Here is a 15,376-nt window from a genome sequence, read left to right on the forward strand (position 1 = left end):
TGTATGTTTACCAAACTCCATGGGGAGGGCTGATGGCTGTGAGATCCACCTGGGAGGCTGGTGTCAGGGTGAAAGGTTTCCAAGCCAGAAGGAGACCACAGAGCAGCAGGGCCCTGGTCTGAAGGGCCACACAGGCTGGCATGTGGGCACCTCGGTGGTGTCCAGTGTGGACCAGCGACCAGGGCTGCTGCCCCAATCTTTGGGACTGCATACGACCCAAGGACCTTTACATAACCCTAGGAGACAAGGAGAAGCCTCATGTCCCCACCCTGTAGTAACTGAAACCGAATTTCCACTAAGCCCAGTGGGATATGGGTCAGAGTAGGATTTAGGTTTATTAAAGAAAATAGAGAAAGGCAGTATTTCTTGGACCCACATTACATACTTTAATTCACTAATCTTCCCCCAAAGCTAGCTTGAATTCTTGTCTGATCCTGAGATTCTTTTCTCTCTGATCCTCCACATCCAATCAGTCCTGCCAATTTCCTCTCACAGGGGCTGTCAAATCCTTAGGTTCACTCTGCCCCTGATGACTTGGCTCCCAGCCGCCATCATTCTTGCCTTAGCTTTAAACGGTCTCTCCGTGCCCTCAATCCCACACTGCTCAGAGGTGTCAGGGTATCCATCGGAAGGCCCAGCTGTGATCCCCAAACACACCCCATCAGTCCCTCCTCTGCACCCTTGGCTCGTGCTATGTCCTCCACCCTCAAGGATCTTTGTCCATGTTTCTACCTGTCCAAATCCTTTAAGCTTTACTCAAATACCTGCACCTCAGCAAATCTTCTCTCTTCACTACACACTCCCAGCAGCAATCTCTGTCTCCCCCATGCCTAGGCCATTCTGCTCTTTGATTATATTTATTTGACACACATTTAAAGGCTCCAGCTTTACTGCAAGCTCTTCCAAAACAAAGGCCATGTCCCGGTCATCTTTAGAACCACCTTGAATGGATAATGTTCCCTTATGAATGTACTGCATAGGTATGTCAGTTTTGTATGTTGCAGGAATCAATTACCAGGTCCTTTGGTTCAGACAGTAAGTGAAAAGGAGTCAGCAAATGGATGAAAATCAGATCTCACGGCACCAACTACCTCTGAAATGTTACAATTTCTGGTCCAGGCCTTTAAGAGAAGAAGTTTATTTTGGCTTGAAAGAGGAATAGGTGGAGGAAAGCTGGGCTTGGGCTCTTGTGGAGGCTCAGGAATTTCAGGAAAGCTGGGAGTAGAATCTTTACAGAGGTAATAAGTAGTGTAAACAAAGGCAAGGACCCAGCGTTCCAGGAAGCCTCCAGCAAAAGCAGAGAGGTAAAAAGGGAGAGGTGAAGAGATCGTTCTTCAAAATTCAACTTCAACAGGAGTGTCTCATTTTCCAAGCTACTAAAACAAATATCATGTGATGGGTTCACTTAAACAGTAAGAATGTACTGGCTCACAGTTTTGAGACTAGAAGAAGTCTGAAACCGAGGCGTCAGCCAGGTGAACACTATGGCATTCCAGGTCTGGCTGCCAGTGATCCTCATCCTTGGCTTCTTTGTCACATGGCAATGCACATGGTGGTGTCTTCTCCTTTCTCTTCTGGGTTCTGTTGACTTCCAGATTTTGGCTCCTTCTTTAGGCTTTCTTTTTGAATGTCTGAATTTCATTCTGCTTATAAAGGACTCCAATAATCCAGATTTAAGCCCAACCTGATTCAGCTGGCCACACCTTAACTAAAAATAACATCTTCAATAGGTCCTATTTACAATGGGCTCACACACACAGGAGTGGGACTAAGATCAAGAACATGTTTGTATCTGGGGTGCATAATTCAATCTATCACATGAGGTTTCACAACTGGCCATAGTAACCTTGACTATTCCCCTTTCTGAAGGTCAGGATTCCTTCTGATTTCCACTGAAGGAAACATCTGAGGTGAATTTGCAATAGACCCAAACAGCTGGCTAATCAGTTAAAGAAAATAAAACAGCCAAACAGGCGGTCCGGAATTGTGTAAATAAAGTCACTTTTCCCCCCCGACTAGATTCTTTTAGCTTTTGGTTGAATGTTATGACACATGTTGACACAGCCTGGGAGTGAAATCTTTGGAACTTGATTCTCTTATCTGTTCCATCAGAACCTAATTCTGGGCTGCTTTTGCAGTGAGATTATTTGAGGTGTTTAAGGACTATCCAGGCTTTATTACCACCCACGGCACTGGGAAGTAGGGAGGATGGTTGAGCTGAATCCAAACACTATCCAGAGCCTTCTAGATGGTTCCATCTCCACTCTGGCCAGATCTCTGATTAAATACACACACACACACACACACACACACACACACACACACACACACAGAGAACATACAAATTGCTTTGAATTTCATCTCCGTTTCAGCTTACACTTTGTGAAAGATGTTAATGGACAATGTAAAAAGAAGCAAACACCTCCCAGAGAAGCTGAGCTGTGAAGGAGCAAGAGTGCCCATGGTGAAGTCAAGAGCTCAGGCAGAGGGGTCAGTCTGGGTAACACGCAGGAGAGGTGGGAAAGGAAAGCCTAGCTTCCGCCCCCTGATATTGGAGGGGGGCAGACACCAGCTGGGACTTGGAGACCCGCACTTGCTATGTCTCTGCCCCGTCTAGCTGCTGGGTATGAATCTCAGGCCTTGGTGTCCTGTTCTGCCCAATAGGATGCACCAGCTTTCTTAAGGCATCTTTTTATATTTTGTGATTCTGTAGATCTTTGGGGGAAATTTTGGATTGGAATATACTGGGTGTTGTTACCTATTCCCAAGCTTATTCACATTGTTTTAGAGCTGTATTTTACACAAGCAAATGCATGCTTAAATGGAGTATGAAAATAGCATGCAGAAATGTACAGGGAGTGGTCATCATGGTTTGGGACAAGGCCAGCAAAGGAGAATGGGCCAGATGGGGAGTAACTGCAGCCTGGAATTAGATCCACCTACAGCACAGCAAGCACCGGGACAGCCCTAGGTGCCTGAAAGCCCGGATGATATGCTCAACTTGACAGCAGTGTTGCCTTTGGCCCTGAGAAAAAGGACATCCAGTGTGAAGATGTGGGGATTGTCCTTAGAGGCCTATGGAGTATAGCCAGAAAGAATTCCGAGTCCAGTGAGACCAAAACAGGCATATGAAAGCACCAGGTCATCTGCTAGTACATAGCAGAACCTCAGCCACCAGATGGGATTCAGCAACAAAATTCTAGAGCCTAGGAGAAAGGTAGATAATGCAAGGCTCCTGCATGGAGTGGGACAGAAGTCCAGTTACTGACAGCATGCTGGGATAGTTCAACAAACAGAAATTGAGTGTCTCTTCTTTACAGCACTGGGACCAGGCTCAGGGCCTACATCCCTCTGGCTTCTGGGAGTGTAGAGCATCTGCAGGGCAGAGCGAGTGTGGATTGGCCTGGCTTGCAGGGGTAGCTCAAGTGACCCATCCTGGGGATGGAAGCCCACAGAGGGCTAGAATGGTAAGAACAAGTTCCCATTAGTCTTGCAGCAAGAGAAGAGCTTCTCAGAGGGGGAATGTAGCAGTTGAGAAAAGGATGATTACAGCCATCTTAACCAAGGGTCTTCCAAGCCCTGGCTGGCTGCTGTTTGCGAGTCTGCAGTATGGACAGAGAAAGCAAAACCAAACCACAAAATATCACTTTATGCCCACTAGCCTGAGAAGCATCTTTTTTTTATTTCAGTTTTATTGAGATATATTCACATACCATACAATCATCCCTGGTGTACAATCAACTGTTCACAGTAGCATCCTATAGCTGTGCGTTCATCACCACAATCTGTTTTTGAACATTTTCCTTATACCAGAAAGAATCAGAATAAGAATAAAAAATAAAAATAAAAAAAGAACACCCAAATCACACCCCACATTCCACCCTATTTTTCATTTTTGTCTTATCCCCATTTTTCTATTCATCCATCCATATACTGGATAAGGGGGATGCGATCCACAAGGTTTTCACAATCACACTGTCACCCATTGTAAGCTACATTGTTATACAATCGTCTTCAAGAGTCAAGGCTACTGGATTGGAGTTCAGTTATTTCAGGTATTTAAGAAGCATCTTTTTAAAAACTCTTTTAATATGACTATATTTGGCTAAATCACCAGGGGGTTGATCAACATCGAATAAAAAATGTTTGCTTATTCAACCAGAGATGAGCAAGTTCAGTGGGATATGGATAAATTTTGTAATTTAATATTTTGAATAGATAATTCATCCACGTTGTGCAAAACGATAGGCATCGAGAAGTCCATTCCTCCGCCTCGTGGTGCCTCACCTGTCCAGCTCCTACCGCAATAAGGAAACCATGATTCCTAGTTTCTTAACTATCTTAAAGATTGGTTTTCCCTTCAACTGGCAAAAATCCTTTGCTGGGCCCAGCTGACCCTGAACAGTGGTGTGTCCCGGCAGGGGCTGTGTGCTGCCTCCTGCTTCCCCGTGGATCCAGGCTGCACAGAGAGAGGGAGAGAGAGCTGCCTGCAGGCCACGGAGCATTTGTGACCAGAGTCTGAAGGAACACGTGAAAAGTTTTGGAAATAACTGACCATTCACACAAAGTACATGGCCTGGCTGCTCGGACCCTCTCAAACTCAGTGGTCTGACAGTGTTTTCTCCAGGGGCTGCTAGAGCCAAGAGGGTCGATGCTGGTGACTTCTCTGAAGACCCAGGATGTGGCTCCCAGGTGCCCTCATGCCCTGACACCCCATGCTCCCCACATTTTCACTCTTTGGTGACCTCTGTGGCAGGATGTCTTGCAGGCCAGAGATGTGTCCTAGAGGGCCCACCTCCTTGAAAGAAAAGAACACGGAAGCCCAGGCCTGTCTGCATCTCCAAGTGCACACCCAATGCCGTGACCCTTTCCCATTTCCCATGAGCCTGGGCTGCAGGTTTGGAGGGTAGGAAGTACATCCCAGCCGGGGCCTCTGGTCTGCTAGGGAGTGAATGAGGACCCCAGCATTTGATGGTTTGTTTAAATTTTTTGCCTTCAACCATTAAAACAGAGATTTTTCTCAAGTACACCTGTGACAGCTAAATTACCATACTGATAATTTTTTAAGGAAAACTAAACATGCTCCAGGGCTGGTGGACTGATTTGTTTGATTTGTGTGCAGGATTTGGAAGACGAGCCCAGGGACCAGTTTCCCTTGAGCAACCTCAGTGGGTGTCTCAACTGACTAACTCCATGTAGACACAGGGACCCTCTCTGCTACCCCTTTCCTCAGGCTGGAGTTCTCTTCCTGGACCAGGAGCTTCCAGTGGGATTAACTGAAGAACACTTTTTTCAAATGTATAAAACATATCAAAGTGGAGGTGCTGTGATCACAGCAGGGGAAACCGAGGCCCATTGAGAGCCCCTTCCAGTCACCTTTTCCCTCTGCTCCTACATGGTCCTTAAAGAATCTCTTAAGAGCCTCACTGCTATGACCCCAGCACACAGCACAGAGCCCCAGCACATATTATCCACTCACTCAATGCACAACCACCCCTGGGGCTCCATCTGCCAGACCTTCTCATTTTAAAGCAGCAAGAAATCAAGACCAGGAAGATGATGTGATGTGCCTAAAGTCACAGCTCTTCAAGGCAATCAGGTTCCCCTGACTTTCCTTTCAGGCCACCAGCACATCCCAACCTGCTCCATATGAGAAATTTTGGTTGGGGCTCCTGGGATAAAAGGTTAGGCTGTTCACACAAAAGGTGATTGACCAGAAAGCCTGGCATCCTGGGGGGCTGCAGGGAGTAATCTCTAGGGCCCACATGTAACTCCCAACAGCCAACCCACCCACCCACCATAGCACACAGGTTGGGAAGCTCTGCTGAGGACCCACTGTGCCAGTTTGGATATATCATGTCCCCCAGAAAAGTCATGTTCTTTAATGCAATCTTGTGGGGGCAGACTTATTACTCTTTTGATTAGGGTGGGACATTTGATTAGGTTGTTTCCATGGAGACATGACCCACCCAACTGTAGGTGAGACCTTTTGATTAGATCATTTCCACGGAGGTGTGGCCCCACCCATCCAGTGATTAGTTCACTGGAGTCCTTTAAGAGAGCTCATGGAGAAAAGAAGCTCAGAGAAGCTGAGAGAGACATTCTGGAGAGAAGCTAAAATATGTAATCCAAAGTTTGCCTCCGGGAGAAGCTAAGAGATGACACAGACAGAGACACTCAGAGATGCAGACAGAAGGATGTTTGGAGGTGCTAAGCTAAGAGCTGAAGGCCAGAGTTTGCCCCCAGAGAAGCTAAGAGAGGACCCCCCAATGCTTAGAGAGAAACCCCCTGGGAGAACAAGCAAGGATGCACAGCAGCTAAGAGAAAGAGAAGTTGAGAGACACAGAAGCTCAGAGACATTCTGGAGAAAGCCATTTTGAAACAGAACCCAGAAGCAAAGGGCCAGCAGACACCAGCCACCTGCCTTTCCAGCTGACAGAGGGGTTCTGGACTCCACTGACTTTTCTTCAGTAAAGGTATCCTCTTGTTGACACCTTAGTTTGGACACTTTTAAGGCCTTAGAATTGTATATTTAATATCCTAATAAACCCCCTTTATAAAAGCCAATCCATGTCTGGTATTTTGCATAACAGTAGCTTTAGCAAACCAGAACACCCATGTTTATATCTATTCTTGCAGCATCCTTTTGCCTCAACCTTGTCAACCACAGAAGACTTCACTCTTGAAAGCACCCAGCAGGAGCTACTCAGGAAGGGGTAAAGTAACTGCAGCATTCCTGACCAAAAGTCAGCTGATGATTTCAACCTGGGCAGCCCTTTGTCTAAATAGGTCTGTCCACATTGTTCCAGGACTTGTCTGTTGGCCCCTTCGTCCTTTCTACCAAAAGGACTGAGGAAAAGAGCAGGCTAAGATCAAGCCAAGTAGCCAACAAAGCCGGATGCTGCACACAGAAGACCTGCCTCAGGCCCTTACCTGGTGAGATGGTGAATACAATGGCAGCTATTCACAGGAAGGGGACTCTGAAACCCAAGTAGGTGTTATTTCTGAAATAAATGTTAACATGCTGCCTCAGGCTCCCTCCAAATTAATTTTAAATGCCCTTTAGTGTATGGTTTGGCATAGCATTCATGGTCCAGCAGGCACTGAGGGTACATGGTTCAACCAAACTCCCAGAAGCCTTAGCAGAAGACATGTGGTCCTGTCCATCCACAGAAGGGTGGGGAAAAGCAAGACAGGGGTGAGACCAGCTACGGTTTGTAAGCTCCAGTGTCTCAATGCAGGCAAACCTTCTGAAATATGGTTTGCTGCTATTATAATCAAAGCTTTCACCATGCTTTTAAGCATTACCTATTACCCTAACTGCTCCCTTCTTCAGGGAGTCAGTTTCCAGCTGCTGAACACTATATAACAAGAACTCCCTCTCGTCATCATGGAAGCCAAAAGAAACATAACTTTTTGAAAAGTGGCGCTTCAGTGTAGACAGGTCTGTTGATGGGAGCTTAATTAATGGAGTGCCAGAGGAGATTATTTTTGTAAATTCTTGGAACACATTACTTCTCAGGGCATGGCTGATTAGTGTTCTTCATGGCTTTTATTGCCCAATACTTCTCTGACCCAGTCTGCTTCTTTAGGCAGTTTAATCAGAGCTAATTACAGAGAACATAGTTTTAAATGAAAAGTGGAAAGATATTGCTAAGGTGTGGTGGGAAGTGAGTGACAAAATTAAGATGGAAGTTCATGCAGACAAGAAGACATTTTAATGTTGAATCTGTGAGAAATGCCCACTACCGGCTATCTGACAAACAGGGAGATAAGAAGTCCATTTACTGGGATCCCACAGCCCCAGCTTCTTTCCTTTACCCCCACAGTAATTCTATATATTTCTGAACTCTCCTTTAAGCCATTATGTCTGATCCCTTCAGGGTCCAACCCCAGGTCAATATCATAACTCTGCTTGAAACTTAATCTGATGAAAATTTACTTCCCAAATAAACCTTGCAGAAATAAAAAGCCCTCCCAATTCTCCCATCTCTGCTAATAGGTAGCTATGGTGGCTTGGAGTTATGTACCCCAGAAAAACATGCTCTTAATCTTAATCCATTCCTGTGGCTGTGAATCCCTTGTAAATAGGACCTTTTGATGAAGTTACGGCAGCTAAGGCATGGCCCAACTGAATCAGGATGGGTCTTAATCCTATTAGTTGAGGCCTCACAGAGAAGGCCAGAGAGAGAGAAGCCACGGGGAGTAACTAGAACTGGAAAGTCAATAGAACCTGGAATGAATGGAGAAAGCATGGCATTGTGGATGTCTTGATTTGGGACTTCTCCTAGCCCCAAACCGTGAGCCAATAAATTCCCATGGTTTAAGCCAACCCATTGCATGGCTTTCGTTTTAGCAGCTGGGAAACTAAAACAGCACCCCAGCCTTCTGAGTAGCTTACAGCCTTGTAATTTTTTTAGGCTCCATTCCCTTCAGTTCTGCCATATTTACTCACTCACCAACCAGCAAGTTCTGCCTCTCTAGAGGCTCTTCAAATTCAACTGTTCCCTTTCATATGCAGTCCATCACAAACAACAGATGCTCAAATATTTGAAATGGAAAAGGAATTTATTGATTTATCCTTGGTTTAGCTTGCAAAGCCTTCCATCAGTTGCATGCCTTTTTCCCCCCACAAACTCCTTCTCTAACCTTTCCACCCAAACCTAAACAGTGGATGGGTTTAGCACCCTTTCTCCCATCTTGCTAATTCTCACTTCTCTGACTTTTCTCATGCTATATTCCTCATATCTTCACCAGTCTTTACTGATTTCTTTTTTAAAGATCTGACTCAGATTTACCTGCTACTAAAATCTTTCCATTCATCTTTCAATGTTTAGCTCTAGATCCATCTTCTCCATGGAAATGTCCAAGACCATTGTAACTCCCAATAATACCTCCTTCCCCTGAAGCAGCCACTCTTTATTTTTATGTCACTCATTTGTATTTTATAATTTTCAGCTTTGGAACATCTCCTCTTTTGGTCTGCTATATTATTATCTAGCCTTTAAATTGTTAGTGGACATTTCTGGTGCTTTTTAAATCTTTTCTCCTTAACCAAGTTTTCTGAAGACAAGAAGACCCAGAAGTTTCTTATAAAATGTAAGTAATACCCATTTAGTGCCTATTGTACATCCTTGCCCTGTTGACGTCAAGCTTGGCAATTTGACTTGCTTTGGCCAATGAAATGTGAGTGGAAGTGACTTGTGCCAACTCTGAGCAGAAGTTTTAAGAGTTATCACTTTGCACTGCCATTTTCCCTCTTCCCTCTGCCACGTGACCCAGCATGTCTCATTTAGAAGTGGCTTTCATCCTGGGTCCCCTTAATGAAGAAGAAATAGGGCATAGTTCATCCCTAAAGTGCATACCCATGAGCAACAAACAAATTTCAGTTGCTGTCAGCCACTGATACATTGGAGTTACTTATCACTGCCCCTGAATTGAGCCTAACCTTACTAAGAAAGTGTGTAACATGTTATCAGTTGCTACAATACACATATATTTTCTCATTCTGTCTGCAAAACAAGAAAGTTTTTACTTTCTCTGTTCTACTGTTAAAAAAATGCTAAATCTCAAAAACAGCTGTTCAGATTCTGAGTCTCAAAAAGTGGCAGAATAGATTAAATAAGTTCCACAGAAAATCCATGGCTCTTTCCACTATACTGTGACCACCTCAATTTCAGGGCTGAAACTGCCAGAAACCCTCAGTGAGTAGGCCAGGGGAGCTGAACTGACTTATCTTAAGACTCTCCATTCATCCATTAGCAGCCTAGAGCTGCCATCTTGCCTAAGGATTTTAAATATAGAAGGAGCCTCCCACCATCCCTGAGTAGAAGACTCAGCCACAAAGGCAAAAAATGAGGTGGAGGTTGAAAGCACAAGGACCGTGCCCAGCCCTGCCAGCCCCTCCAGTTGCCAGACCCCTGCCAGGGTCACATGCCCAAAACCCCATACAACTAGGCTTTCAGTCCACTCACCCAGTCCCCAGAGTTGGCTCTGGTCCCCCTGCCTTGTTCAATGCTTTACTACCCTCTCTGCTTTCCTGGCTTTGGCCATCTTAACTACAGTTTTGTCCTGCCTCTGGACAGGTCTTCTGGTTAAACTTTCCAAGCCCTCAGCTCCTCTGACCCCTTCTCATGAGTTATTCTCCTTTCAACCCTCTCCCTGCCTCCAGATTTATAATCAAACAAAATTGATTTTTTTTTCTACTATATAAAGTGATGAGGTATAAGTAGTAATCAGTTCATCTAAGTGGCTACTTATAGTGTTGCATTCATACAATCAAATCACAATTTTGTTCTCCACTTCATTAGTTTAGAAGCACCTAATCAATGCCAAAATGAACAATTTCCCTGCAACTCTTAACTTTTTAATCTTTTAATCATTATTATAATGCTCCTATGCTATAATAAAGATTTGGAGAAGATAGGAATAAAGAAATAAACCGATTGGTGCTATGATGAAAGATAAGAATAGGAAGAATGGAGAGTGAAAGAACGGTGGCAGGTGTTATTTTAGCTGAGGCAGCCAGGGAAGGCATATCTGATACAGTGATTTGTTGGGGGGGGGGGGGGTAAGAGACCTGAAAAAAAGTGAGGGAGTAAAACCGTGGCTGCATCTGGTGGAACAGCATTACAGACAGAAGGAACCACAAGTGCCAGTGTGCAGAGGTGGGCACATGCCCCCACAGCAAGGCCACCAAAGGGCTAATGGGAGGAAGCCAGGAGCACAGTCAGAAATGAGGCCAGAAAGGGGCTAGGTGAGCGTGTGTCGCTAACTCTGCAAGCACCATAGATTTTACTCAGAGTGAAAGAAGAACCTATGGAAATGTCTTAACAGGGAAGTACAGCATCAGATGCATGTTCTGAAAGGGCCTCTCTGGTTGGTTTGTGGAGAATAGGCTTGGGGGGATGGAGGGGAGGAGGCTCCAGGTAGTGGATGGTGGTGGCTCCCGCCAGGACACCGGTGATGGAGGCAGGAGACGGATTCGGCTTGTGAGAGAAAAGGACGTCAGGAAGATGAAGCGATACCAGCAAAGGAGTTAGAGGGGTAGTCAGTGAAACCAGAGGAAATCGAAAGAGAAGTCGTCTTGGAAAGCCAGCAAGCTGTGGGGAAGGAGGGAGGAGGGGCTGTGCCTGAGCCTGTGCCTGGGGCAAGAGAGATGAAGGCTGAGGATCCACCATTGAAGGTGGCCACTAGGTGGTCAGTGCTGAAGACAAAACATGATTGGAGTGGGTGCGAGAAAGAAAGGGGAAAAGGGGACAAGAAATAGAGATAATTTATTTTAGGAGGTATCTTAATCTAAGAAAACTAATTGTGCCAGTTTGGATGTATTATGTCCCCCAAAACGCCATTATCTTTGATGCAGTCTTGTGGGGACAGACATGTTAGTGTTGATTTGATTGGAATCCTTTGATTGTTTCCATGGAGATGTGACTCAATCAACTGTGAGTGAAACATTTGATTGGATAATTTCCATGGAGGTGTTACCCCACCCATTCAGGGTAGGTGTTGATTGGATCACTGGAGGCATATAAAGGAGTTCACAGACAAAAGGAATTCAGAGCAACTGAGATGACATTTTGAAGAGCAGCTGCAGCTAAGAAAGGACAAAACGCCCCAAGAGCAACGTTTTGGAGAATACCATTTTGAAACGCAACCTGGGAGCAAACAGACACCAGCCACATGCCTTCCCAGCTAACAGAGGTTTTCTGGATCCCAATGGTCCTTCTTCAGTGAAGGTATCCTGTTATCGATGCTTTACCTTGGACACTTTATGGCCTTTAGACTGTAACTCTATAACCAAATAAACCCCCTTTATGAAAGCCAATCCACTTCTGGTATTTTGCATAACAGCAGCATTAGCAAACCAGAACAGCTAACCCTGTGGGGTTAAATGCAGATCTAAAGCAGGGGTGGGTGTTTGTGGGACATTCCCTTGCTCCCTTGTTAACAGCCTTGTTTTTGCTCTGATTCAACTTGATTTTAAGCTCTCTGGGTGAAGACCTCTTTCTTAAGACCGACTGTTTGATTGATCTTCTTGTCCACCATTGGAATTTTGTTCACATTTGTCATGTTGCAAACATGTCTTGAAGGAAAAACATTAATCAATCACAGTGACTTCGTATCAGGAACCGGACCAGGTGATTTCCAAGATTCCTTACAAATCTTGTGACTGTTAAGTTGCTGGCACCATGTAGGTGGCTTCCCAGGAAATTCCCCCACCCTAGGGAGTTTCAGTTGTTTACTTCATTTCTACATGAAGGTCTCCCAAGAGGGGCCAGTCCTAAATTTTTCTAAATCCTCATGCATTCTTTGCTCCCTTGTCTGCATCCAGCAGCACCTGAAATCCTGGCCTGATCTGGGATCTCACAGGTCATCTTGTTTTATTTTGTAGCTGGGGAAACTGAGGCACGACAAAGTACAATGCTTGCCCAAAGTCTTCGAAGTGCAAGGACTCCAAATGCAAGGCCAGTGTTCTTTCCAACAATACATCACACCTCATCATGCAAAAAGATCACCGAGGGCTCTATGTCTTCTTGGCAATAATTCTTATAATGCAGTAAGACCACAGTCTCTCTTATGATTCCCAAGGAGCCCTAAAACAGCATATCTTTTGGTAACAAAAGAATCTAGCAGGACTCTTTTTTTTGGTTCATAAAACGTTCAAATGCTCAAACCATATGTTTAAGCACAATTCCTAACTGATATATTCTTCCTTATATGAAAAAGGAGACTTTTTCAACATCAGGTGGAGAAATAAATATGGATACTTGGGGGAAATGGTCTAAATTTAGCCCTTAGAGTCAACCCTGGGACAGTAGAGATGTTCCGGCTTATGGCCTGGCACCTCCCACCCTGCAAACCACAGCCCAAGGCTGTGAGATTGCTCAGGAGGTAGAAGACCATACCCAGAGACATCTGTACATAAACATTACCCTTTGCCTAGTACTGTTCCTAGGAAAGTGGAAATTCAACTCATGGACCTGGCAGGCTTTCAAATCAGATGATCCATTTTGCCATCTGAAAATATATAGATAGAAGATAGGTGGAGATCTGGTGGCTTCCTCAGACTCCACTCAGTTTGAAAGTGACGTTGAGATCTTAGTCAGATAGTCATGGAAACGTACCGCCCGCCATCGAAAGGGCTCTTTTCTCCTGACTAGGCAAGTGAAAACACCCAGAGCTTGAAAAGGAAGTGTGTTTCTGGGTGACAGAGGCTTTGTGCAAATTGCTTCTTGGGCCAATGTCAGGAATGTGGGTCAGGCAAAAGGCTGTGTCACTGACTTGGTTTCTCTGTGGAGTTTTTAATAGCTCTTCTTTTTACTTACTGGCATCTGGCTCTCTAGAAAGGACGCCGTTCATTTTTCACTGGAATTGGGAAAACTGCACATGGCAGTTTATGAACTGGGTCTCCCAGCAAGGCTCTGAAAGAAGATGGGCTCGGGGGTGGTCTGTGTGTGACACTCTCTGGACAGAACTGCAGTCAGCCTGTGACACACAATAGCATCTGTGTGTGACCCAGCAGCCTGCAAACTGCTTCCCTGCAAGGGAGAAGCATGCCCAGTGAGGACGACAGGGGACTTTTGTTAGTCCTGCTTATCTTTGGACCTTGGTTGTCTGTCTGTTGGGGGAAATTAAAAAATAAATAAATAAATAAATAAATTCCTTGCTGTGCATGCAGTCTGATTTTTTTCTCCATGCCTTCATTTCTAATTCTCCAAACTATCTTTTCCCTTAAATTTGGGGCATCAGTTTATGACATTTTTATGTACACATGTATATAGTCAGAGTATACAGTCAGAGATATCAATTCATATGTTCAGATTTGTTTGGCTCTTTCATTCTGCTGAGATATGTAATGAGATGAAGAGATAAAAGAGTTGTCCTCCCCTTTCTGTGAACATAATTTACAGTGTTCTCCCTGTGCTCAGAGCACATGGCTAAGTACTGTATAACGGGTAATATAACAGTGTGTTCTTTACAGCTTCCCTGGATATTTTGCTAAATTCTTTCTGAGATCCCCTTGCTAGCCTTTAAAAGGCAAGCTGACAAACAAAGTGGAAGCTGGGACTCCAACTGTGTGAGCGGAAAGAGAGCTGCGAGTTCTGATGCAAACATGGAGGAGCAGGTTCGAGGGATCACATTTGCAGTTCTGGAAATTCCAGATGAAGGTCATCTTTAGGCAAATCAGCTTTCCCAAAGCCAGGCATGGTGTGGGTTAGCTGGGTTTGTTTGTTTCTTTGTTCTTATAGGCACTGGGAGTCACAAGTGAGGAATCTGATCTGCACAACATTTTTTCTTCTCTGTGTCATTTTATCCAGGCCCCAAAAAAGCAAAAGAAGGGGAAGTGGCATTGGTAAGTAACACTCAGGGATATGACCTAAAAATTCCCCCCAAGTAATCCAGGAACTCAACTACCCCCTGAGGAATCCCATGTGTAACTTACACAGTCCAGCACATTAATAAACAAAGCAAAGCTACACCAGGCTGACAGATGACTACAGATCAAGCGGACTGAAGAAATTTGGAACTGACACAAAAAGACCTGTCGATTTTTAAACACGGACTTAGAAAATATGGGGTTGGCTAGCATTTTTATTTGCAAAACAAATAACTACCATCTTATTGTCAAACAGATACCCACCCACTGCCATAGTTCTCTGTTCTCCACGCCGAGAAGCCAAAAAGGTCCTTGGGATAGCTTTTGGAGGAGTACCACCATCACGCACAAAAAAAGTCTCCTCAGCCAAGAACACAGACTTCTTGTCTGTCTTTGGTGTCCCAAAGGAAGCAGGGAAACGTGAATGTTTAAATAAGACTCCACTGACCGGAACTGTTTCCCATTTGACTCGAGCCTTCCCCTCCCCACCAGACGAGGACTTGGTACTCACCAGTCATCAGGGTGTAGTAATTGGGATACGAGAGACTAGGGAAGTCTGGAGTCAAGTAGTCCACCTTTACTCCCCTGCTCATAATCTCTTTGAAACCAGGCAAAGACTCCAGGGCCTCATCACTGATGTAGTCTGAGCGAAAACCATCCAGCAGAAACACCAGGAGCTTCCGGCGGGCAGAGGCTGGCTGAGCCAGGCTGAGTACAAGGGCCAGCAGGAAAGATCCAAGCTTTGCTGCCATGCTGCCAGAAGCCAGACAGAGCCCGACTGGCACAGCCGTCCCCTTGCAAAGACTGAGGATGGGGAATCTGTAGCTATTCTCTCTTCCAGGGGCTGGACCTTGAGCTGCTGGCCTTACTGAGCCAAGTTCACTTTCAGAATTTAAAGGTACAGCACCCCCTTAAAAAAAAATCCATGCTCAACCTTCACTAGAAAGTCCGGAGAATGACTCTTTCAGATAAACTGAGTTTCCCCAACAACCCAGA

General features: G+C 45.0%; 1 protein-coding gene across 2 annotated transcripts in view; it reads right to left on the minus strand.

Moving 5' to 3' along the window:
* ENPP6 (ectonucleotide pyrophosphatase/phosphodiesterase 6) overlaps positions 1 to 15,171 on the minus strand; it is a 154,413-nt gene extending 139,242 nt beyond the window's left edge. For both annotated transcript variants that reach the window (XM_037831089.1, XM_037831087.1), the window contains exon 1: positions 14,892 to 15,171. In XM_037831089.1, the coding sequence (XP_037687017.1) occupies positions 14,892 to 15,132 (241 nt within the window). In that variant the 5' untranslated portion in view covers positions 15,133 to 15,171. The remainder of the gene's footprint in view (positions 1 to 14,891) is intronic.
* Between the last annotated feature and the right edge of the window lie 205 nt (positions 15,172 to 15,376).

The sequence above is a fragment of the Choloepus didactylus genome, chromosome 3, assembly GCF_015220235.1.
Source record: "Choloepus didactylus isolate mChoDid1 chromosome 3, mChoDid1.pri, whole genome shotgun sequence".
In the NCBI taxonomy this organism is placed as follows: domain Eukaryota; kingdom Metazoa; phylum Chordata; class Mammalia; order Pilosa; family Megalonychidae; genus Choloepus; species Choloepus didactylus.